We start from the raw sequence: 27,164 nt of genomic DNA, 5'->3' as shown, positions 1-27,164 counted from the left end.
CTACTATCTTTATTACTTCTAAATGTACGTCTTCATTGTCCCCCGTGGTTTTGTCGGGGGGAGACTATTTAATCCAGATATCTAAATCCATTGACTCTTCATGATTTTATCCTATGGAGGAACTCTTGTCTGGTAGGTATAGTTTGGAAAAAAGTTCTAAGAAAAACATATTGAGTGACGCAAAATATGTATATAGTACCATGACTTGGTCTGCCATGTTTACCCGCTTGTATGCATGGAGAAGCGTGTTGATAACTTTTCAAGGTATAAAGTCATATCTTTCATGGATGCTTACATTGGGTATAACCTGATATCAATTGAACACATTGACCATAATAACACATTATTCATGATAGACATATGAAATGTTGGTGCATAAGGTGATAAAGATGAACAATGAAAATAAGAGAGAAAAGAGAGAATAATAACAAACTTCCACTACTCTAAAACGGGTACAACAAAACACACATACACTGCTTTGCTACACTACACAGACTGCAAAAAGGAATAATGATGTTATTGTTCACATCACTCACTTCCTTAAATACAAGTGAGACTTAAGTAGAAATACTAAAATACCCTCTAACAAACTTTGTCTACAAGTTACTGAAAATGAATTAATTCTAACACCATCCCTTAATTCATATTCAACTTAACCAAAACTAGAAACACCAAATCCATCCCTCAAGCGGAGAAATTGATCAATCTTGATCGCCTTCATTAGAATATCTTCCAGCTGCTTCTGGGTTCTACAATGCACAACTTCTGATTTCTCAGAAAATGATACATAATCTCAATATGATTGCTTCTCCCATGCAACACAGGGTTCTTGGCAAGATTGGTTGCAAACTTGTTATCAATCATCAGCTTCAGAGGCTTGTTTGCTTTGATCTTCAGATCCTACGGCAAATTCAGAAGCCACACAACTTGACATGCACTCACAACACCTGCAATATATTATGCTTCAAAGGTTGACAAAGCAACAACTGATTGCTTCTTTGAACATCAAGAAATATGACTTCCTAGAAACTTAAACAAGTATCCAGAAGTACTTCTTTTGTCAACTCTGTCTCCACACTAATTAGAATCTGAGTAACTCAGAAGTTCTGAGTCAGTTTCAGTACCAAAAGGGAACAAAACTCCATACTTCAGAGTTCCCTTTATATACCTCAGAGTTCTCATAGCATCTTAGTAATGGGACCACTATAGTTTACTCATAAACCTACTCACTATTCCAATTGCATAACAAATATTAGGTTTGGTATTACACAAATACCTCAGAGAGCCTACCAACTACTTGAACGATGTCACATGTACATCATCACCATCAGAATCAGAATCCAATTTTGGATTTGTATCAGCAGCTGTGACAACAACTTTACAATTCAGCAACTCAAACCTCTTCAGAAGCTCAAGTTCTTCTTTCATGGCCTTCAGCCAAACTTTCTGCTTGAGATCTTCTTCCGTACTTATGGTTTCAAAGTCTACTAACATGGTACACTGAATAACTTCCCCTTCAAAATCTATTTCAGTGTCTTGCAGCATGTCAAACTCTGCAAACCTTCTTAGAATGTTTCTGATTCTTTGTGGCCTCTGAACTTGTTGAGAACCTTCTAATTCAGGAGCAATATCAGATGCTGGAACTCCATAAGTACCAACTTTAAAAGCATGATCACCTTTAGAAATCTAGAGTATTCCCATAATATGGACTACCACCAGAATCTGAATCACCATCAGAATCTGGATCAAAATCAGATTCTTTCATAGAATCAATCTCACCTTCTGATTTTAACTCACTCTCAGAATAATTTTCAGGCTATAACTCATCTTCAGAATCATAATCAATATCTTCAGAAGTTCCACCTCCATAAGCTCCATTTCCAGATATTGGATCACCTCCCGATTCTGGATCATCATTAGAATATGGATCAGAATCAGATACACCTTCAGAGTCTGACTCGCCTTTAAAGTCTTCTTCATCTTCAGAGTCACCTTCAAACTTATTTTCTAATTCTAAATCACCTTCAGAGGCAGAATCCTTTTCAGAGGCAACTTCTCCTTCAGCTTCAGAGTCATCTTCTGACTCTGACTTAACTTCAGAACCCTTAGATTCTGACTCTTCTTCAGAACCTTCATATTCTGAATCTTCTTCCTAACCTTCATATTCTGAATCATCTTCTGATTCTGATCATATTCAAAATCAAACTCGACTTCAGATTCATAGTCATCTTCTAACTCTAGCTAATATTCAAAGTCTCATTCAGAATCAGAAATCGTCAATCGCACAGGTCAATTATCATAATATTCATAATTCATCAATAACACAGGTTCATCATCAAAATCTCCTCTGGCTATGTTTTCTTCTTCTGACTTCCTTTTGTTGTTTGACCAACAGTCCTTAGCAAAGTGGCCAAACCTATTACAACAGTAACATTGAACTTTTCTCTTGTCATACTTCTCATTTGCCTTATGACTCCCAGAAGCTGAGGTTTCTGACTTATGAGACCTACCATGTCTTTTCTTGGCTTCTGACCAAGACTGCTTTTGGTCTTTCTTAACAAAAGAAGCTTTCAGAGCCTGCTCTACCTCTCTCTTAGAGGTTCTTTCAGTCAGCCACAACTCTTGCGCCTCTAGACTTCTTTGTAGCTCTTCTATTCTCATGGTGTTGAGATCCTTAGAATGTTAAATTGCTACAATAATGTAATCAAACTGAGGAGTAAGAGATCTAAGTACCTTCTCAATGATACTTTCTTCAGAGAGAGTTTCTCCACACGACTTCATCTCAATTGTGATCAACATCACTCTGGAGATGTAGTCAGGTACCTTTTCATTGTTCTTCATGTTAAGATTCTTATACTGCTTACATAAAGATTGAAGCTTCACCTTTTTAACTAATGTATCACCACCGTAGCACCACACCAGTGTGCCCCATGCAGCTTTCTCCATCGTTGAATCATCGATTTTATCAAACACGTTTAATCCACACACTGATGGATGTAGAACAACACCTTTTGATCCTTCTTCCTCAGATCACGCTGATCATTCCTCTGTGCATCCTTTGCATTTTCTGGAAGTGCAGCATAACCGTTGTTAACGAGATCAAGAATATCTTGAGCTCCAAACAACACACGCATCTGAATCATCAAATGATTCCAGTTCTTGCCATCGAACACTGGAAGCTTGGTACTCAGATTACCGTTTCCGTTCATCTTCAACCTTGTGCAATACACTCAAATCTCACCTAAACACAATATTTCCCAATCCCACATAATCAAGATATGTGATTTTGTTACGATTTTGATCAAAAATTCAACATGAGTTCACTGAACATAAATCAATCACATAACGCCTTACTGTTTCACTCGTGTTTCCCGTGGTGTTTCCCTATGGATATGAATCGGGGCTCTAGATACCAATTGTTAATGCAGAAGGTGATAAATATGAATAATGGAAATAAGAGAGGAGAGATAATAATAACAAGCTTCCATTACTCTAAAATTTTTACAACAAACGCGCACACACACACACGCACACACGCACACACACACACACACACACACACACACATACACACACACACACACACACACACACACACACACACACACACACACACACACACACACACTGCTATGTTACACTACACAAACTGCAAAAAGGAATAATGATGTTATTGTTCACACCACTCACTTGCTTAAATACAAGTGGGACTTAAGTAGAAATACTAAAATACCCTCTAACAAACTTTGTCTACAAGTTACTGAAAATGAATTAATTCTAACATGAAAACCTATGAACATGTGCAAATTATTATTGGCCTTCAACACCAAAAAAGAACCACGTTAGAATGCCATGTTATATATTTTCCCTAAATTTTGAGACAAACTTTGAGGAGTTCTTCGATGGATCTCTTATATGCTTTGACCTTTTCTAGTGGGTGCTTCCTATTGCGCTATCCCACATATGGGATGGTACTTCATCGTCCCCCGCAATTTCTTCGGGGAGTGACTCTTTTTTTCGAGTATCGGAATCCATATGTTCTTCAATATTTTCTCCAGGGGGAGGGGGATTTCTTCCAGTAGTTGTTACTTTTCTAAGATATTTTAGAAACACGTGCAAAATGATGCTAAATGATTTTCGAGTACCATGCTTCCATTTATCGTCAAGCTCTACAAAATATAAGATATCATCTCGATGAACGAGAGTGTGCTTGGCCACCTTAGGACTGAGTCTACTCATCTCTTTTGTTAAACATGCAAATAAATCATGGTTTCATTGCAGGCATTTCGCTAACTCATCGTGTACAAATTTAGGTAAGCCATCTCCAATTTTAATGAGTTTCAAAGGGTCTTCTCCTACCGAGGTTGTCATAAAGTATCCCACTAGCTCGAGCCTTTCTATTTTATGTATTTCTCATACATGTATGGATTCATCATCTCCCACAATTTAGTTAGGGATTGACTCTTCAGTCTAGGTATCTAACTCCACCAACTCTTTTATGTTTTCTTCCAATGAGTAACTCTCCTCTAAAAGGTGTTTTTTTGTTGCTAAAGAGGGTTAGGAAAAACGTACAGGATGATAGCAAATATGTTTCTATTACCATGATTTGGTCCGCCATGGTATGAAATATAATTGTTAAGTGAATGCTCGATGAGATGACTCATAGGGTTGCTAGTGTTTGCCTCCTTAGGATAAAGTTGTAGATAGAGTCACACTCGATGATTAGGAACTTTACATTACTAATTTCTTCCCCAACCTGAAAGGTCGTCGGAAGTTCAACGTTTCCCAAAGGTCTTGTGTTGGGCCGTCGAAACCTTAAAGGCATCTCCCATTTTAGTGTAAATCCAACTTATCGTCCATTATTGTGTACATAATAATATCACACGAGCTTCCATGCTTCACCAACATGTATACAACCTCGTCATCCGCCATGGCTACCTTAATGAAAATAGGTATTCGGTGGTTATGGACATTGATTAGCTCGACATAGTAAAATAATAGTGGGGCCAATCCATGCCTTGCATTTTTAGGAAGAAAATTTCTTCAAGAGAAAACGTCAACTCTTTTCTAGAGGAGGTATATTGTTGTCAAGGACAAGAAACTAGATAAGAATGTCTTTTTTACTATTCGGATGTAAGATTATGGATAAACGTTCCCAACTGATACACATTTTCCATTTGGCATATGCCACAGTGAAGATGTTGTAACACCGATTAAACACTTTTTTGATTGATCGATAAAGATCTAAATGATGGTTAAGCTTGGGCTACCATCCATCGTTGTTAGAGTTTAGTCCCGTCGTGCGTAGCGGTTGGAGTGGCTTTTGGGACGCGTCATCTCGTTCCAAAGTGAAACAAAGAGAATACCATTCATAATGATTCTTGTAGACGGAGTCAATGATCCAGTACGGATCTAAAGAAACTAATATCAAATTTGATTATCTTTGTGAGATAGTGAACTCCATTAATTAATTGTCTATTAATATTTTGGCGCAACGGGGATGGCACCAAAATTCTAACACTCAAATCAATAAGTGACATATTGTTCGCTGTGAATTTTGGCGAACAACCTCTGGTTTACCAAAACTTGTAGAATTGGGTTACTTGCAGGATCAACCACACAAATCCTAGGACATGTGCAGATCTAGATGGTCTTGAAGATGTCTAGAATCATTTTCATATATTTCATTTTTGTTCTCTAAGTGTTTTACGTCGAAATATGTTGATTAAAACGTTAAGTTAATATAAATTTAACAAGATAAAGTAAATGGCGGAAAATAACTGACAAATTGTAAAGTGTCGAAAAGGAGAAAGTGCAGAAAGATAAATGACTGGAAAACATAAAAGAGATTTGTAAAGAACTTTAAACTTTATAAAATAAACTTTGAAGGAATTGGTGTTTGTTTACACATACATTTTCCAAATATGACTCTTTTCTCTCACACGGGTACTTTGAGCGTTTTCAGGAATTTTGTACAAGTAATTCTTCACACACTTTTTTCGATAACAACTACCCTATTTATAAACAAATAACATAACTGTTACTAACGACCAAGTCCTAAAACTGTGACACGTGGCTTTCTTCCTTTCGCCAGATGCTTCCACGCGTCCTCTGCCAAATGTTACAACTTTTTAAATTCAAATTTACACTTTAAGTCGAAACGACATCTTCCTTCAGGCCTTTTTTGTCGAATTATCGATATACTGCAATGTCTTCCATGTCTTGTCAAAGTACTCTTCTAGCTGCAAATATCATGTCGAAATATCAAAGCTTCCATTTTGTCGAAGTATCGAACCACACTTATCAACCAAATCGTTTTATCCCATGTTATCATATGTCGAAAAAGTCATTCTGTACACCAAATCTCATGGCGTCGAAAACGCACGTATACAAATTGCCCCCCAGCAAAGACGTTTCGACTGTTGGTCTGGAGAAACAGTCATTTGTTGTCAACCAGTGTTTTGATGCCATGTCATTTAATCTTCATTAAATGCAAGTCTGATAATCTCAATTTCCAATGCAGGTTCATCATTACACTTTCTTCACAATGTCACGTCTAGCCCACGTTCACAGCCTACCACCATCATTTCCTCACATCATGGTCTCTTTTCAACTTCCACCTCTTTATCATTCCCATCAAAAATGGCCACGTGTCCCACTAACATCATTACCATCCTAAAACGTTTCAACATCTTCTTCCTATAAATACCCATAAACCTTTTCTTTAAACCCTTTTCCGTTTCAGATTTCCTTTCCTCATACCCATTTCTTAAGCTTTCACATTTTCCTGAGAAAAAACTCCCAAGCTCTTCTTAACAATGGCTACTAACAAACCTTCAAGCAGCCAACATTCCAAGAAGAAACAGAATCCGGCTTTCCCTCCTGTACATGATCTGAAGGTGCCAATGACCATTGGAAATCAACAGTATGTTCCAGAACCTCCAAATGAGAAAGAGAAAGACTGCATCTATAAATCTCAGGTACTAATCCCTGTTCTTATTTCTGGAAATTGTCATGCTATGTTAGGTCCCCTTCCAAATCCAGAGATTAAACCAGAGCGCTTAAAAGAATTTTTTCCTTCTTACTTTCACACAAAACCCATAGGCGCTGGAAGAAAACCTCAGCCTAAAGAGAAAGTTGTAGAACAAAAAGATTCATCGAGTTCGACGGATATTGGAGAGTTGGACTTAACCTATTTGAACTATCCCAGGATTTTTAGAACTTGCCCATGGTCGAAAGATCCTTCTGATTACGTATCTTGGTTAGATAAAATCGAAAAAGTTAAAGGGGCTTTTTGGAAAGAGGTAGGCATTTTCGACCTTATCCAGTTGTCGAGAGTAGGACCCAATATCTGCCCAAATATGCTTTTGGCTTCTCTCTACTTTTGGGATAGTACTTACAACACCTTTCACCTCCCTTGTGGGATGGTTACGCCTACCCTTTTTGACGCAGCAGCCATTGTTGGTCTTCATCCCAATGGTATAGATTTCGACCCTACTGTCTTAAATGAAGATACCATTGCTTTCGAGACTAGCCTTGCACCCTACTCCTTATTCATGTCCTATTACCACGATAAGAGTACTACTGAAGTTTTAGATGTCGAACATATAGCTTTTCTAACACTATGACTATCCAAATATGTGTTTTGTTCTCGCTCTCTCCAGGTTGCTAAGAGATTCATTACCATAGCCAATCAGCTTCATGCAGGCACAAAACTATGCTTGAGCGAAATGATTCTGGCGAACCTTTATGAATCTCTGAGTGAGAGTGTACATCTTTTAAAAAACACCAAAACCCAAGGTAAAATCAACTTATCAGGACCTTTCTGGCTCTTGCAATTATGGCTCAATGCCACATTTGAAGCCAATCTTCCTGTAGCACCAGAAATAGATGAAGAAGAAGTTAAAAATAGGATTGTAGAATGGCCAAGGTTGGTGCTAATAACGCCAACTGACGAAGGAATCAGCCTTCGACAAGCTTTCAAAAGCTATGTCATGATGTTTGCTAAGAGTTATCAATTTACTTCGACCATGGCACCTTTTGCTGATAGAAAAATTGGACCTAAGTGGTTTACCCAACAACTGCCTTTGGAGATGCAAAAGGATGAAAATACATTTCTGAATGTTTGGGAATCATTCTTAACCCCTAGGCTCCTTTTTTCTTACCGTAACACCACTAAAAACCAAATTGCTTTGATAGTTTATCAACCCAACCTTGTTTCTAGACAGTTTGGCCTAATCCAAATCAAACCTCAACCTATATTTCCCAAGAAAGGATCCCTCATCTTTTATAACTCCCTTCACACTGAAGACGAAGGCAAAGAGCTGTCGAAGAAACTAGCTGATGATTCTCTCAACATTCGACCAGTTATTTTTCGACCATCATTCTTATGCACTCCTGAGTTTGATGAATGGTGGAAGGATTATTATTCCAACAAATTTTTCGACGTAGCTGCTTTCGCTACACATTTGACAAATGCTTTCGCTTTTGTGCAGGATCGGACCAAAAAAGGTATTCAACGACACATTAAGGAAATATAGAAATTTCAAAAATATTTTGAAACTGCGTATAGACCTGATGATCTTAGTCGAACCATATGCGAAGCAGCGGCCGAATTAAAACGTAAAATGACGGAGAAGTTTGAAAAACTGTCATTGCCTTCCAATCTTTCACCAGAGGCGCGCTATGACCTTGCTTTCAGTTGTCATCCACCAAAGTTTCCTCCTTTGCCAATTGCTGACTTTGGGGTGGCGTTTAGTTTTCCACTTCCAGACTGGTTCCTTTGTGGGGATTTTATGAAAATTCTTCGTCAAAAGTATCAAAAATCTGCTGAGCGTGTGGTTCCGACTAAGTATCATCTGGGCGAATATCCAGGACACCTTCATATTGGAATAGAACACATTCGCGTGGAAGATCCCATTCTTGAAGGTGTTCACAGAAAAACATGATTTTTCCTTCTGTTATTCTAACTGTCTTATCATGTCTCTCTTATATTTGTTTCTGAATTTTCTTTCTTTCCTTAACCGTGAAGATCCCTGCTAAGAAAGCTGTTGTCGAAGCGACGCCCAGTACTGCTAAGAAACCTTCGACAAAGGTACAAAACTTTTCTCTTCTTATTATTCATCTTCCCTTTTTCAAAACTAACTGGCTTTGGTCTGCATGACTAGGTAAGTCGAAAACCCCCAACAATCCAAAAGAGAAAGAGTGAAGAGGAGAAAGAAGAGGCTAAAGTCCCCAGTGAAGAGTCTGGTGACGAATCTCCAGAGTTAATCCCTCCCCCTCAGAAGAAGAAGAAACTCACGAAGGTCTCTTCCCAAAGATCTATCATTAAATCAACTAGGAAGGATTCTGCCAGTACTCCCCCTGCTAAACATCAGTCGAAAGATACGGAGAGTGGGAAATCCAGCTTTAATACTGAGATTCCTGAGGTAATTTTTTTTTTTATTTCGACAACATACATTCCCCTTTTCTGCATCTTTTTCTTCTAAATCTTAGAATTATTTTCAGGAACAAGTGGCTGTCGAAAGAACGTCTGAGAAATTTCGGGAGGAGACAGCCCCAGAAGAAGATATCCCCACAAGTGATCATGACATGCAAACTGTAGCAGAATTCGACACTACAGTGGGTGAAGCTTCTGAAGATGAATCTCCTCCTCATCCAGGGTTAAATGTTGCACCTCAGGGTGATGACATTGATATGGATGTTGTGGTCGAAGATGATCCTGAAGATGGAGCTGCCAGAGATGGGGACAACCAGTTGAAACAAACAGAGGTTGAGCATGCTTCGACGCGAAACACTCCACTTGCTCCTGACCGGGTCCAAGGGAGTAGCAAATCAACTAGTTCGACCAGTTTCTCTCGCGAGGAACTTGAAAATCTCAAAGTGCAAAGACCTTTGGAGTATCTGAAAGCCATGCTTAACACCCGTTTTAATTTCCAGGATTCTTCGCAAAGTAGTTCGACCACTTCTGGGGCAACTTCTGAAGCACCATCACTTGGCAACATCTTGACCAAAATCAAAACGAAAATCCTTGATGTCGATTTGTTTAAAGTCTTGGAAGAAAACTCCCTTGCTCAAATTGATCTTAAGAAAATTTTGAAGCAAGTGAATGTCCTGGAAGCTTCTTCTGAGATTGGAAGTTTTGTGATGGAGCTGATGACTCTCATTGACTTGGCCACTGCAGATCTCTATCGTCGAAGAGATCTCACCAATCAGATCTCCTCCAAGTCTGAAACTCAAACTGCTGAATGGGATGCCGTTTCGACTTCGACTGACAAAGTTTCAAAATTGCAAAAGCTCTCTGAAACTTATGTCAAAGAAGTTGCTGCTTGTGATGACAATATCCAAAAATGGAAAACACAGATAGCAGCACTTCAAGAAAAGATCTCTCAAGAGGAGAAACGTAAGGCATCCATACAGCAACCCAAGTGTCGCAACCTGAAAAATACAGTGTGCGAAAAAAACAACCGGCGAAAGAGAATGACAGAAGAGTCGCCACCGTGCGTTATTCATCCCAAAGGAGGGAAAGGAAACGCTCGAAGTAAACCTGAAAAAAGGAAAGGACAAGACAAGGTCTCGCAACCAAATCTTGGGTTCGGGAGTCGGTTATGCGAAGGGAAGGTATTAGCACCCCTACGCATCCATAGTACTCTACGGGATCCACTTTTGTAGTTCTTGTCTAAAGGGTGTGGGTTTATCTTGTGCTGTTTGCCAAAAAAACAAAAAAAGGGTTAAATGAAAATGACTCGCGCGGATGTTGCATCCACTGCATACGTATCTCATCTGAATATGAGAATCAGAGTCTTCGTAGCTCGGCTGACCTATGGGTTGGGGAATGTGTGCTCGCTAAGACATCGCGTCTTATGCCTACGTATCTCATCTGGAATGAGAATCAGAGCAAGCCGTAGTTCGGCTAACTACGGGGTTATGGATTGGGTTTTGGACGAACAACGTTACTACGCAATCTACCGGATGCTCGACCTTTGGAGACTTACTCGCCTGTAGTAGAAGGAGTAAACGTGTTGCTTTGGGTTTTAGGGTTTGGGATGCTCGAGGGCAAAAAGGCAGCCCTTGACGAAGGAACCGCGCTACCTGCAGGGATATGAATACAAAACACAAAACATGTATCTCAAAGTAAAATGCCACCAAGGGGCTCAAACATTGCCTCCTATCGAGGTCTTCCAGCTAAGAAAGCGATAAAGTATGAGAAAGGGAAAAAATTACCACACGGATAAAGATCCGAAGCTATAGCAGTTAAAGGGGCAAGAAACCCTGAAATGTCTCCAGCTGGACCGTCAAAGGAAATCAGTCAACACGAATAATCAGAATAAAACTCCAGGGGGTATCCCACAAATAAAGTGGGAAACCACGCGAGTGTCTCTGCGAAAGCCATGTGAGCCCTCACAAAACTCGACAAAGGGTTAGAGTAGTAGGATGAAATCAAGAGAAAACAATGCCATGGAAACACAAGACAGGTTAGAATAAACAAAATAGGGTAACCCAGAGTTGCCCCTAAATCAAAATATAACCACATGAATAATTCCATCAAAATTCACAAAAGGCTCACAAAAAGGTATCAAATTCACCCATAATACCTCATACATTTAGAGCATTCAAATAAAAGGCATAAAGATGATGGATATAGGGCAAACCTGATTGGAGAGCTTGATTGAGTTGCGCCCGTGAGGTTTACAAGTTGAGTTCCTTTCAGGGTTTGGAGGTTGCTCTGAACTCTGTTGGCTTTTCTCTCACTATCTTTTCCTCAGGGTTTTGCTTCTCTTCCTTCTTTCTCCAGTGAATCTCCCAGTGTAACTCCAAGTGTAACTCCAAGTGTGTTTTCCTCTACTGAAACTTCAATATTTATAGACTGATTTTCGTGGGTAATGGGCTCAAATGAGGGAGACCCAAGTCCAAAATAATTTGTTATATTTTATTTATTTATTTTATTTAATTAATTAATTAATTAATTAATTAAATTATTTTTTTTTTTTCGTCTTTTTTTTTTTTTTTTTTTTTTTTTCGGGAAAAATGATGGGTAAATTTTGGGGTATTACACCAAGCAGAGCGAGATTGACGAAGAATTGAGGGTGGGTATTCGACATGCAGAAAAAGCCCAGCAACTTAGTCAGGAGATTGAGACTCTCTCTACTCACAAGAGTCTCTGTGATCATCGACTCCAGTTTCAGAGGCAGAAATTCGCCGCTTTGAAGGATACTTTTGCCAATTTTAATTTGTAGTCGAATTTATTTAGCAACTCTCAGCCCTTTGAGGCTTTCTTTGTAATAACTTTGAATGCCATTTTTATTTGGCCCATCTTATCACAATTATGTTTGCACTTATTCTGTTACTACTTTTACTTCCTGCAATATAGGCTTATACTTTTTCAAATACTTGCCATTTATTCTTAGGATTCTCTTATCCTTCTCTATTTCTTCTATTTCGTATGCGCCGTTTGAAAATGTTCTCAAAACCTGGAAAGGTCCCTCCCATTTAGGAGACCACTTTCCCATTAATTTATCCTTTCGATCCATAGGAAGGATTACTTTCCACACAAGGTCACCTATTAAGAAGGTCTTGAATCTTACTTTCTTATTGTAAAATCTTTCGACTCTCTCCTTTTGTCTTCTTATTAGGTCTAGTGCGCGCAGCCTTTCTTCGTCTAAATCAACTAGTTCGTCCATCATCATACTCCAATATGTATCTGATGGGATTTCATGGTGCCTTTGCACTCTAACCGACTGCAGATATATTTCGACTGGCAAAACTGCATCATGTCCGTAAGTCAACTTGAATGGAGTCGAATTCGTTGCCTCTTTGGGGGACGTTCGACAAGCCCACAAAGCTTGATCCAAAGTCTTATGCCAATTTCTAGATTTTTTCCCCACATGCTTCTTAATCAAGTTTATCACTACCTTGTTGGCTGCTTCAACTTGCCCATTTGCTTGAGCGTAGTAAGGTGTCAAAGTAAGGAGCTTAAAACCTGTTTCTTGTGCAAATTTCTGCATGTTTTTACCGGTGAACACAGATCCTTGATCTGTCGTTATTGTCTCAGGTATCCCAAATCTATAAATTATGTATTTTTGGATAAAGTCTATGACTGCTTCTTGATCCACATTCGCCAATGGTATAGCTTCGGTCCATTTTGTGAAATAGTCTATCCCAACCAAAATGTACCTTTGTCCTTTTGAGGAAGCTGGTTGAATCTCCCCGATCAAGTCCAACGCCCATCCTCTGAATGGCCAAGGTTTTATAATTGAGTGCAACTCACTTGCAGGGACATGGGGTATGCCTGCATGTACTTGACATTCCTGACAACCTTTTGCGAATTCGACACAATCTTTCAGCATTGTTGGCCAATACATTCCTTGTCGGAATAAGAGCCACTTCATTTTGTGACCTGCTTGGTGTGCGCCACACGCTCCACTGTGTATATTCGACAAGGCTACGTAGGCTTCGTCTTCACTCAGGCATTTCAACAAGACTCCTTCCGCAGTCTTTTTGAACAATTCATTTTCCAAAAGTACGTAACTCAAAGCTCTGTATTTTATCCTTCTTTCTGCTTTCTGATTTGGGTCTTGTAGATAATTCTTGATAGGCTTTCTCCAGTCTGTTATTCCTGAATCATCTATGTTAAATATCTCAAAGTTTTCTTCGTCACCGTATCCTAATCTTATTGACTCCAGATCTGATGGGGACAACTTGGTGGATACGACTCTTCCTCTGACTTCAATGGCTTCTTCTAACTTTTTCTTCGACACTTTGTATCCGGACGCTAGTTGAGCAAGATCATTCGCTTCTTGATTCTCCAACCTGGGAATGTGCCTGAAGACGACATTGTCGAACGCCTTGAGAAGTCTATTGGCTATTACAAAGTACATGATTAAATTTTCTTTCACGCACTTATACTCTTTCGTCAACTGCTTTATCACCAGTTCGGAATCACCCATTATTTCGACTCTCGTTGCCCCCAATTTCAACAAGATTTCAAGTCCGGCGATCAAAGCTTCATATTCTGCTTCATTGTTTGAACACAGACTTTCAACTTTGTACTTGAATTTTCTTGGAATTCTGTCAGGAGAAATAATCAACATCCCCACGCCTGTACCTTTTTTATGACTGGACCCGTCGAAATACAATTTCCAAGGTTCTAATTCGACGTATTCCACATCTTCGTTTATAGAGTGGTCGGCTATGAAATCAGCGACCACTTGCCCTTTCACGGCCTTTAAAGGCAGATATTTCAAGAAGTATTCTGTTAAAGCTAAAGCCCATTTTCCAATTCGACTATGTAAAATAGATTTAGATAACATATACTTTATTACGTCGAAATGGGAGGAAATATATACATCAACAGGTTTTATATAATGCTTTAATTTGATACAAGAGAAATATACACACAGGCATAGCTTTTCTATAATGCTATATCTAGTTTCGGCATCGTTCAGGACTCTACTGAGATAATAAATGGCCCTTTCGACGCCATTCTCATCTTCTTGACACAACATACTTCCTAATGTTTTGTCTGATGCCGAAATGTACAATCTCATATTTCTTTTTCTGCAAGGAGACATCAGGATTGGGGGGTTGGCCAGGTACTCCTTGATTTTGTCGAAAGCCGCTTGCTGTTCTTGCCCCCATGCGAAGTCTTCTTTCTTTAGTCGAAGTAGAGGAGAGAAAGCTTGTGTCTTCCCACTGAGGTTGGAGATGAATCTTCTGAGAAAGTTGATTTTCCCTAGCAGAGACTGCAACCCCTTTTTGGTTGATGGCGCTTTCGCTTCCATTATGGCCTTGGCTTTATTTTCGTTTATTTCGATCCCCTTCTTATGGACCACAAAGCCTAAGAAATCACCCTCCTGCACACCAAAAGCACATTTAAGTGGGTTCATTTTCAAACCAAACTTCCTCATCCTTTCAAAGGATTGTCGAAGATGATCTATATGACTTTTCCCTGAAACAGACTTAATTACAATGTCGTCAATATACACTTGCATGAAAGTTTCGATAAAGTCATGAAAGATGGAATTCATGGCACGTTGGTAAGTCGCTCCAGCGTTCTTTAAACCAAAAGGCATTACTACCCATTCGTACGTTCCTATGGCTCCAGGACAACGGAAAGCCGTTTTAGGAACATCTTCTTCAGCGATAAAAATTTGGTTATAGCCAGAGTATCCGTCTAGCATACTTAAGTACTCATGGCCGGCTGCAGAATCTATGAGCATTTCTGCCACTGGCATAGGATATTCATCCTTTGGGGTAGCCGAGTTTAAGTCTCGAAAATCAATACATACCCTAAGTTTGCCATTTTTCTTAATTACTGGAACAATATTTGCAATCCATTCGACATACCTGGTTGTGCGGATGAACTTGCATCTTAGAAGTCTTTCGACCTCTTCTTTTATTTTCGACAGGATTTCTGGTGCGAAGCGTCTCGGAGTCTGCTTCACTGGCTTCTTTCCTTCCATTATTGGCAACTGCATTTCGACCAGACTTCTGTCAAGACCAGGCATTTCGTCATAATCCCATGCGAAGCAGTCTTTGAACTCTTTCAGCAACTGGACTATTTCGACCTTGAACTGGGGGTTCATTTTTGCACTTATGTAGGTTGGTCTATTCTCTATCCCCACCCCCAAGTTTATTTCTTCTAAAGGATCCTGCGCCACCATCTTCTCGTTAGTTGACACTGGATCTTTTTCGAACCCCAGAGGTTCGTCGTCGTAAATGGCGTCAAGCTTCTGGTGTTGCCATCCGCCCATTTGGTTGGTGACATGATCTTCCGCAACGTCTTCTTGGGCACATTGTTTGTTGGAGTCCTCTTGGTTGGCTTCGACAGCCATATTTTTTACTCCAGCCTCAAGGGCCTCTTTTAGTTTGTTTTCGGCTATGTAAGCCATAATTTTTTCGATCGCTGATTATTCACTCGTCATCGTCAAATTCACTACCCCATCCCGTCGGCGCTATATGAGTGGTTCCCCATATGTAAGTTTCGCCAATCACTTCTTTATCCCACTGGAAACCATGCGTTGGATGCAGGTACATGGAGCAATATGCATTGTCTGTCGTCTTCAAGTCGAATTCTGCCGGGCTGCAGGGAGGTATATGAGCCAGGTTTTTGTCGAAGCTTTGGCTGTTGACAGTGTTCACCTCGGTCATGAAGTAGCTTTGGTCAGCCTCGATGTTTTCGACGATTCCATCTGGCTTCCATATGGCTATCCGCTGGTGCATCGAAGAGGGTACAGCTCCCACGCCGTGGATCCACTCCCTACCAAGCAGTAGGTTGTAGTTGGCTTTTGAAGCGATGACTATGAACATTGTAGGCCTTGTTATGGTTCCTACAGTTAAGTTCACTTGGATGACTCCCATAGTTGTTCCTATCTTCCCTTCGTAATTCGACAGCACCATGTTGTGAGGCTTCGCGTCCGAATCGTCTTTTCCAATCTTCTTCAGCATGTAGTGGGGCATCAAGTTCACTGCCGCTCCCCCATCCACCAGTATCTTATTCACACCGACATTTTCCACCTTTCCTTTTATAAACAGAGGTTTCAAATGCGCTTTCATGGAGTCGTCTGGTCTTTCGAAGAAAGCGTTCTGCTCTTCGACGCATCCGCTGTTCATCACGTAGTAGCAGACGGGCTTGTGTGCCATTGTTTCTTCCTCCATTTCATCTCCTTCATCCTCGATCTCCATGACTCTATCATAGTCTCTAGGGAGCACAGAGACCACGTTGCAAATTACGTTGAAGGATGCTTTTGAGTCAGAGTTAAAACTGTCGGTTACTTCATCATCTTCCTGCATCTTCTCCTTCGACGCCACCGATTCGACAACTCTGCTAGGATTGATCTGGAGGGGAGTCTCTTTCCTGCTCCTTGTCTGACGATTGTTGCTAGATTCTGCTTCGTCTGGACCATTCATGTTCTTTTTTGCCATCTCTATTTCTGCCCTCTTCTGCCTTTGGAACCTCCTCCATTGGGATCTGGACATGGGATTTTTGCCTTTGTAATTCTCTGAAGGGTATGGTCTTGACTTGTGTTTTTCTATTTCCTTCTTGCCCTCCATCGACGCGCTTCTCTGAACCTCAAACCTTCCCCATTTCTTCTGCCCCTGGGCGTCTCTAATGGGTTGAACCCATTTGTCGTCCGTTGCTTTGTCAGATGGTTTATAGGTGTTCTGGCGTCTCTCTCCGTGCCTCCACTGGTGGTGATCACTTCTCCTTGGGTCATATCTCACTGTTCCCCAATTCTCTTTCCTCTTGGTCTTATCCACCGCTTCCAGGTTGGTTGCTGCCTTCCTGTCGAAGACTGCGCTGCAGCATGGGCACAACATCACTTCGGTTTTCATCCTTTGGCACCTCTTGATGAATTCCATTAAGTTTTCCTCCTTTGGCACCTCTAGCGGCTTCCGCTTTGATTTTTGCGACTTCTTTACTGAAAGGCCCCATAGCGTTGACGCAGGTGGCGATATCACCTTTCTTCTTTTTGTTAGAATCAAGGCCTTCAGCAGCCTTGTTTTCAATCACGAGGTCTTCAGTAACCCTCCCTTTCGTATTAGGGGAATGCTCAATTTCGTCGACTGTTTCTTCATCGTTGTCTGAAGAAGCATCTCCCCAACCGCTTGGTCGGATTGTGTTGATGTCGATCTGAGAGCTTGCCGGCGCATTGTACTTCACAAGATAATCATATTTCCCACTTGGCTGACCCAAGCGGTCCCAATTCTCCTCTTGTCGAAACTCCACATTCTCGACAGCATCGTCACCGTCCTTCTTGTCGAAACCTTCAGTAGTTTCTATCCTTTTCTGGCTTGCGAGATCATCAGCAATCTCGACCATGTTGACATTTGCGTCGAAACTTCCAGGGGCTTCCACCATTTCCAAATTGCCATCAGGAGCAACTTCGGCCTCCACCATGTTCACGACGGATGGTTCAGCGTAGTGGGCTTCGACTGCTTGCATAGGATTCGAATCGATCTTCATCTGTTGTTTTGGTTTGTCACCAAACTTCAGCCTTCCGTCACGGATAGCATTTTGAACGAGATCCCTGAAAAGGAAACAACGAGACGTCTTATGGCCCAGAAAATTATGGTATTTACAAAAACCTCTCTTTTTCTGTTGTTCCATAGGCGGTTCTTTAGCGCCTGGTGGTTTTATTAATTGACCATCTTTAACCAACAGATCGAAGATTTCGTCACATTTGGTGATGTCGAACGTATAAGTCCTTTTGGGGAACTTATCGTTGGTTTCGACTGGGTTTCCGTTCGACGGAGTTAGTACTTTGCACGAATAAGGTGGCCCTTGCTTTAGTTCTGCTAGGTCAATCTCTTGTTCGTCGAAGCTACTTGGTTCGTTTTCGTCGAACTCATCATCTTGGCGAACCCCTACGTAGGCTACCCTCTCTTTTTTATTCTTATTTGCCCTGAATTTTTCGTCCCTTAACCTTTCGACCTGTCTCACTCTATCCGCTAATTGTGCCATATCCCTCAAATACTGGGTATCTAGTTTCTTCCTTATAGAATAGTCTAGTCCCCCTGCGGCCATTTCGACCAACTCATGTTCTGGCACTGGGGTGAAACATCTAGCCTTTAGCAATCTGAACCTATTTAAATAATCATCTATTGGTTCGGAGTGTTTTCTCTTGACACTGGCTAATTCTTTCAGACTTATTTTTGTTTGTCCCATGTAGAATTGTTCATGGAACAACCTTTCTAATTGGGTCCACGTGTATACTGAGTTTGCAGGCAAAGATGTAAACCAAGTAAACGCGTTTTTTGTTAAGGAACTAGGGAAATATTTTATTTTCAAATTTTCATTACGGGCTATCTCCCCTGCCTCGATCAGATAACGTGCCACATGTTCTATAGTGGACTCACTAGTGTCCCCTGAGAACTTTGTGAACTTAGGGACTTTCCACCTTGGTGGCAGTTCTTCTTGCAGAATATATTCCGATAGTGGGGATGCGTAACTAGGCCTTTGTAAACCCATGTTCATCCCATTTTGTGCCATTATCGTTTCGACCATGGCTGCCAAATTGTTTTCGACAGGAGGATTATTATACCGTATCCGTTGTTGCAATACAGCATCCGCGTCCTGACCTCTCTGGATTACTATCCTTCTAGGCTCTTGTGGAATGGGGTTTTCGACACGAGGCTGTTCGACTACATCCTCTTGGTTTCTGACGTTTGTTTGAGGATTATCCAACGGTATCTGGTTTATCGTAGGCTCTTCCTGGACCGCTACCACTGGGTTATGAATCACTTGTTCTCTGTGTCGAGTTTGAGGGACTCCAAAGAAATCAGCAATGCGCGTCATCTGCGCTGCCAACACTTGGTTTGTTTGAGTGGTGTTTTGTATTAGTGGGTTAAACACCGCTCCCATTTGTTGCGTCAACATTTGGACCATATCATGATTACTCTCGTCCATCTGCTGTCTAATTACTTGCGCCGAATTATTCGTTATCGGCGGCACGTAAAATGGTTGTTGATTCAGTCTACTCATATTTCCACCATATCCTGACCCTTGTAAGGGTGAAGACACGTTGGCCATCGAATCTGAATATATTAACGGGGAGTTGTGTAAATTTGCCATCACCGAAGTTGGCATTCCAAAGGGTTGTTCCCTACCAGGCGGAGGCAAGGTGAAATTTGTTACAAAAGGCCTAGGAGTGTTCCCCACAGGAGGGGGTGTCCCAACGGGCATTTGTTGTGCCCTGAAGGACGAACTAGGCGCGTTTTGCGACATCGAAACCGCTGGTATCGACCCTGTTGACGAAGGTACAACCTCTGACACAGGGACCGATCCTATATTGCCTTCTGTCGAAGGGGCAGGGTTGGATACTGGGATGGATTCGTTTGGATTATTTGGCTGGTTCGCCATTTTCCTTACTCTTGTTCTTTTAGGTATTTCTACTTCGGATACGGCTAATTTACCGCTTCTCAGTCTCATACAATGAAGAACAAATTTTGATTAGTGATTATCTCGATTTCTAGATTTTTTGCACTGTCCCACTGGGCGTGCCAATTTGTTCGCTGTGAATTTTGGCGAACAACCTCTGGTTTACCAAAACTTGTAGAATTGGGTTACTTGCAGGATCAACCACACAAATCCTAGGACATGTGCAGATCTAGATGGTCTTGAAGATGTCTAGAATCACTTTCATATATTTCATTTTTGTTCTCTAAGTGTTTTACGTCGAAATATGTTGATTAAAACGTTAAGTTGATGTAAATTTAACAAGATAAAGTAAATGGCGGAAAATAACTGACAAATTGTAAAGTGTCGAAAAGGAGAAAGTGCAGAAAGATAAATGACTGGAAAACATAAAAGAGATTTGTAAAGAACTTTAAACTTTATAAAATAAACTTTGAAGGAATTGGTGTTTGTTTACACATACATTTTCCAAATATGACTCTTTTCTCTCACACGGGTACTTTGAGCGTTTTCAGGAATTTTGTACAAGTAATTCTTCACACACTTTTTTCGATAACAACTACCCTATTTATAAACAAATAACATAACTGTTACTAACGACCAAGTCCTAAAACTGTGACACATGGCTTTCTTCCTTTCGCCAGATGCTTCCACGCGTCCTTTGCCAAATGTTACAACTTTTTAAATTCAAATTTACACTTTAAGTCGAAACGACGTCTTCCTTCAGGCCTTTTTTGTCGAATTATCGATATACTGCAATGTCTTCCATGTCTTGTCAAAGTACTCTTCTAGCTGCAAATATCATGTCGAAATATCAAAGCTTCCATTTTGTCGAAGTATCGAACCACACTTATCAACCAAATCGTTTTATCCCATGTTATCATATGTCGAAAAAGTCATTCTGTAAATCAAATCTCATGACGTCGAAAACGCACGTATACACATATGAGGATATTTTAGATTATAAAGAATTCTGAATACAAATTTTAATGTTTGCCTCCATTTTATATGTGGATTCTAGGAATCCCACCATGGTTCAAGAACCTTCATGCGTTGGGTAACTTTCAGAGTATTCGTTAAGTCATCTAACTGTCTTTACTCAATTATTTTCTTTGATTAGTTGTATTTATAGGGAAGAATTTAGTGTATTCCAGAGGTCCCACAATCTTTTTTCCAAAACACTTCCTTATCGCATCTCGATCCAACTATTCATAAGGTTACGTGTCTGATCGAGCATCTTTATTACCGACATTCTTACATATTTGTTGAGTCATATATTCATCATAAATTTATACGTTAGAAAAAACTATCAATAATCTAAAAACCAATATCCACAATTAATAAACACCTATACAGACCATATCTATTTAATACGTGACTTTAGTTTTTTTCTAATAGACTTCCTTAGATGCTGCATCATAAAGTGACATCCAAGTGATACATAATTACTTGTGCTCAAATTTTGAGACACTTACATAATATTCTCTTTGTCTCTCTTTTGATTATTAGTCCATGTTATAGAATATATTTTCTATATTATAGTAATATTTTAGAATAATTTAGGATAACTATTGGTCAAGGCGAACACTAAAAAAATAAAAAAGTAAAGCTATAGACAAAAATCATTTTATCTATTAAATAATTTTTTCCAATTTTATGTCGTCACAAAATTTAATTACAGAATAAAGAGACATTTCACACTTTTCTTTTTTTCTTTAACTAGATAAATACCCTAAGACACAGGTTTGTCATATTATGATGTTAAATAACTACAAAATATGAATTTGATACTAATATATTTGATTTATTGATACTTCCCTTAAATTTTGAGATGAATACCCTAGCTAAGACACAAGTTTGTCATATTATGATGTTAAATAACTACAAAATATGAATTTGATATTAATATATTTGATTTATTGATACTTCCCTTAAATTTTGAGATTTATTGATAACTATTGATACAAAATATGAATTTGATTATAATATATTTGATAAAAACTTTCCTTAAAGAAAAACACCAAGCATATTATGGCGTTTTCTTTTATACACATCTTTGGGTGCAAGCGTTGGCATAAATTTTGAGATGAACAATTTCCTTACGGATATATCCATCCAACTGATCACTAAGGATCATACACTTTGAGATATTCTTAAGAATATTTGCTTCAATCATTGTGATTGATATTTTCCATCATCATACATTCTTGGGTCAGAGACTTCATAAAAATTATATACTTAGAAGTATACGTTTGCTTTGCACAATTCCATTGATAAACGTTAGAATGCCTCGTAGGATGCCTTTTAACTAACTGACCCCCCATTCTAAATAGTTGTTTGTAAGGTGGTTTAATTACCTGAACAATATCTTCCCCGTAGGATGCCTTTAAGAAAACTCCATCTTCTTAGTTGGAAGAAGGTTATTTTATGTTTCTCCATGAGGTAATGTCTCTCCTTCTTTTCTTCTTTTGAAGATTTCACTTAAAGATACTTCTTCATCATAGTTTCTCGAATATGAGGTCCCTTTATTTGATGTTGAATCTTCCAAATATTGTTCAACTTTCTAGTAAGTTTTTTCGAAAGATTCCACTAGAGTTATTTTATAGGAGTATGAATAATTTGATGATTCTTCGTTTTATGTTTCTACATATTTGAGCAGTTGAACCAGCTCGTTCATTTTCTCTATGCATGGTTTCCTTCTTTCTTGATTTTTTCTGAAACTCATGAAGGCTTCCATCTTTTGGTTAAATGATTGAATTAAAGTTCAATTTTTAACTCTTAGACATTGATTAGTGAGAAATGTTTCAATGTAATTTTTAATATTTCTAAACTTTAAAAGTAATTAATGGTGGTACCTTCATCTTCTTCGTCTCGCGTGTTCATCTCCTCTTGCTCGATACTTGGAGAAACTCCATATATCATTTCAAGAGTATCTCACATTTCCTTGGTGGTTTTGAAATGATGAACATAGAAAAATTTACTATCATCTAGATACATTTATGAGACTCATAGTTTTCACTACGCCAAAAATGACTTTTAACAGCGCATCTTAGACAGCGCTTTTAAAAGAAAGCGCTGTCTAAGGTTAAAATTAAAATAAAACACGGAAAATGTACCAAAAAAATAATGAAAGCGCTGTCTAAGGGGGGTCTTAGACAGCGCTTTCTAAAAGCGCTGTCTAAGACCCCCCCTTAGACAGCGCTTTTAGAAAGCGCTTTTAAATATATACCTTAGTCAGCGCTTTTGATAAAGCGCTGTCTAAAGTCTTTAAATTAAAAAAAAAATTAAAACCAAAAGCGCTGTCTAAGGGGGGTTTAGAAAGCGCTTTTGGAAACTCATAATCACAGAACACATAATCACAGAACTTCTCGAAGACACCAATGGCGGTCTCGTCATTCTCTCTTCAGGTCTCTCTATCGAAACTCATTTCATCTCTTCTCCTTCTTCACTCCACTTCTCAGGGAACACTTCTCATTCTATCTCCTTCCTCCGCCACTCTCAAATCCAAAATCAATTTCCATCTGAAAACCCTAAACCCCCAATTCTACCAAGTCCCCGTCGAAATCACCGCCGACCTCCCCGTTAACCACCGCCACTCCCTCTACTCTTCCGGCTCCGTCTGTTTCATTACCCCTAGAATCCTCATCGTTGATCTTCTCACTAATAAACTACCTGCCTCAATTATCTCCGGACTCATCATCCTCAACGCTCATTCCGTTTCGAAGACTTCCACTGAAGCTTTTATTGTTAGGATTTTTCGTTCTCTCAATCGAAGTGCGTTTGTTCGTGTTTTCTCCGATAGGCCACAAGCGATGGTTTCGGGTTTTACGAAGGCGGAGAGAACTATGAAGTGTTTGCATATTCGTAAGCTGCATCTTTGGCCGAGATTTCAGGTTTATGTTTCGCATATGGTTTCTTCTGGGTCCTCCTTATATGATTTTGATCTTTTCTGTCCAGCTTTTGTTCCTCATATTTTGAATTAACTAGAACTTAGAAGTTTGAATTTTGAAGTATAACTGAAATTGCTGAATATTTTTGTTATCTAAAGAGAACAATGGGAGTATGGAATGTAGAAGTGTAGCCTAAGATGCAGCTTTGTAGATAGAACTAGTGAAGCACAAAAAGTACCATATAACAATGTTATCCAAGTTTTTTATTTTGATAATTGATCTATTTGACATGTGAAATTGTATTGTAGGTGGTGAATCAACAGCCGATAATTGCCAAATACTTCAATCAAGAGTTAATAGATTGAAATCGGACAAATATCAGATTGATTCGGACAAGTTGAAAGGCTACTCTTGTGATATTAATTTTACTGGTAAGCAAGCATGGCCCTTTATCTGTCTTTTTTTTTAACATTGAACATGTCCTTTAACCTATTGTATGCATTTTACCAATAAAGAGTTCTTTATTGTATGCTATTAGAGGAGAACCAAATGTTAGTAGTATTTTGTAGCGCCTTCTTTTGCTCCCATTTTCTGTGTGTGTGTTAAGTGAGGGGTTATTCCTGTAATTTGTTTTTCTTGGCTTTATGTGCTGCATATGAATTTGGCTATGGATGGATGTTATGTTTTGACTTTTGACATGGAATGCTATATTGAAAGCCAGTGCTTCATTTTGGCTGATATTGATTTGTGAGTTCTATATCTTCCACACAACTACTTTTAGCCATCTTGTTCTTTTAGGAAAATGTTTGATGCTAAATTTTTTACAATTAGAGAGAAACCTAATAATTTTCATCAATGAACAGACAAGGAGCTTGATATAATTGACATGGCTGTTTATGGTGATGTAATCCGGCCAGGAAACCAGTGTAGATGCAGAACTGTTGATGAAATGCTTGGAAAATTTAAGGCAAAAGCAAAAGACAACACAGATGCGTGCAAGTTGCCATAGCAGAGAATGAATCTTAGCTATAATAAACAAATTTTCAAGACGACTTGCATTAGTAACAGAAGATGAATCTTTTACCTTACTCTCTTTTCTTATTTTTCAGAGAAAACATTACAATTCTTACTTTCCTTCAGTGAAAACATAAGTTGTAAATTTTAGACAAAAGCACCCACTAGATTGTTGGGTAGTGCATCAACAAGGGTCTATCCACATGGAAAAAAGAAACCATAGTGAAAGAGGTTCATAAATATTGCATATTTTAATACTTTTAAGTGATTTTCATGTGCAACATGAAGAATAATCTCTAACTTTTTTCCTTCAATCTTTTGGAATCACACAGGAGTTTGTGAAGCATTTAGAGTCCACTGGTGAGAGATTAGGTTAATTGGATTTGAATTAAACCACTCCACATGGTGTCACAAGAGACAAAATCAGTAGATATCTGAAAATCAATTATTTATATGAAAATGACTTATTTTCTTTTTCAGCCACTAGCAATGAAGATGTTGAATACAAGTATCTTCCTAGTTGTCCAGATGATGAGCCTCAGAAGAAAATTAATCAAGTAAGCTTATTTTAATAGCTTTTGTCTTTATGTAATATAGCAACTTGTTGATTAATTGTAATAGATAAATTCAATTATGTATGTAGGGTACCATTCTTAGCAACATTCAATGGAAGAAATTTGGACTTCTTTGTTTTGTTTGGATTGCAGTTCTTCTCTTGCAGATTGCCAAGGTAATTTTCTAATCTAGATTTTCGACCATCGAAATAGAAATACTACTACGGATTCATGATTAATAAAAGCTAAATTTGTAACAGAATTATACAGCTACATGTTCAATCAAATACTGGTTACTAACTTTGTTACAGGTGAGATTTTTAACTCAAATATTGAAATTTTCGAATTGACAATTAGTTACAAAATTTTAGGCTTTAAATTTTGTTGTTTTTATAGACACCAGTTACTGTTGGGGTTTCAATGTACCAAGCAATAGGCCTATATCAAGGGAAGAAGATTACAGTTTCTAAGCAAGATCATGGCACACATTGGCCTTTGCATCTTCTGATTGTATCACTTTCATGTGCTTTGCTAGCTGGAATATTGGGTGGACTTCTTGGTGTAGGTAGTGGATTTGTCATGGGTCCTTTGTTTATCGAATTCGGAATCGCGCCTCAGGTAGCAAGTGCCACGGCCACATTAGGAATGACATTCACAGCATCTATATCGGTTGCGCAATATTTTCTCTTGAATCGATTTCCGGTTCCTTATGGTAAAATTGAATGTCATGTTTCATAAGTCATCATAAAATTCAACTAGTTATACTAATATGTATCTTTCGTGGTGATTTGCAGCTCTGTATCTTACCATTGTGGCTACAATTGCAGCATACATAGGACAGAAAATAATTGACAGGCTTGTCAATATCTTTCAAAGAGCTTCTTTGATTATCTTTGTCTTATCCTTCACAATTCTTGTTAGTGCAATTGCACTAGGTGAGTACTTATTATCTCTATCTTGAATTAGTTTCTATATTTTAAAGTTTGATTTTACTGTGTTGAAGTTCTTTTGCTGTTTGTTCTTTCATTGCATTTGTATTCTATTTGATGTATCTTTAATGGTGCTTGCTGCTTATCAAGGTTTTAAACCACAGTCATTGTAATAGCTGCTTTGCAATTCTCCACAATGTGGAAATTTTAAGCTATTTTTTAACTTGTTTTAATAAGTTTGGTTGATTAATCACAGGTATAGGCAGTATGGCTTGTGGGAAAGGTATGCAGAGTTATATCCAAATGAAGATTTGATTTATACTGTTGGTGTTAGTGACTACACAAAAGATTGGTTCTATGCACAGGTTACAAGGTACACTTAAAAATAATAAGTTTAAAGATCGGTTCTATTTTTTATTCACATAGATTAATTGTTATTATGTATATGAAATACAGAAAGAAAAATGAAGATATTTATGAAGGAACTACATGGCAAATAAAGTTTAACCTAGATGACGTGGAAAAAGATGAAATATATAAATTGCGATTGGCTCTTGCAAGTGCAAATGTCTCTGAATTACAGGTAAGGAACATGATGATAAAACACATTCAATTATTTTTACAATATAATCATGAACTTATAAAATACCTATATTTTATATTATCATGGCTCATTCAAATATTTTTGGTTTCGAATTTAAAGGTTCGAGTGAACAGTGTTAAACAAGATCCTCCAATATTTAGTACTGGAGTTATTGGAAAAGATTATGCAATAGGGAGACATGGCATTCATGGACTTTATTGGCTATTCAACATTGATGTACCAAGTCTTTTGCTATTCAATGGAGATAATACTATTTTT

At 38.7% G+C, this 27,164-nt stretch overlaps 2 protein-coding genes across 2 annotated transcripts; one reads left to right on the top strand and one right to left on the bottom strand.

Annotated features, from left to right (window-relative positions):
• Nucleotides 1-1,816: 1,816 nt before the first annotated feature.
• On the bottom strand, nt 1,817-2,946 carry LOC127094776 (uncharacterized). Its single transcript, XM_051033560.1, has 3 exons — nt 2,824-2,946; nt 2,326-2,673; nt 1,817-2,152 (listed from the first exon to the last, which is right to left on the bottom strand). Exons 1-3 carry the CDS (start codon nt 2,944-2,946, stop codon nt 1,817-1,819), a joined length of 807 nt encoding a protein of 268 aa, XP_050889517.1.
• A 20,349-nt stretch (nt 2,947-23,295) lies between these two features.
• Nucleotides 23,296-26,885, top strand: LOC127094762 (uncharacterized). Its single transcript, XM_051033552.1, has 12 exons — nt 23,296-23,779; nt 24,114-24,236; nt 24,669-24,772; nt 25,000-25,050; nt 25,152-25,179; nt 25,300-25,376; nt 25,463-25,549; nt 25,634-25,684; nt 25,770-26,085; nt 26,168-26,308; nt 26,559-26,675; nt 26,759-26,885. Exons 1-11 carry the CDS (start codon nt 23,296-23,298, stop codon nt 26,615-26,617), a joined length of 1,521 nt encoding a protein of 506 aa, XP_050889509.1. The 3' UTR covers nt 26,618-26,675; nt 26,759-26,885.
• The last annotated feature ends 279 nt before the right edge of the window (nt 26,886-27,164 follow it).

The sequence above is a fragment of the Lathyrus oleraceus genome, chromosome 1 (assembly GCF_024323335.1).
Source record: "Lathyrus oleraceus cultivar Zhongwan6 chromosome 1, CAAS_Psat_ZW6_1.0, whole genome shotgun sequence".
In the NCBI taxonomy this organism is placed as follows: Eukaryota; Viridiplantae; Streptophyta; class Magnoliopsida; order Fabales; family Fabaceae; genus Lathyrus; species Lathyrus oleraceus.
Note: the sequence above shows the minus strand (reverse complement) of the source record. Positions and strands in the feature narration are given on the sequence as shown.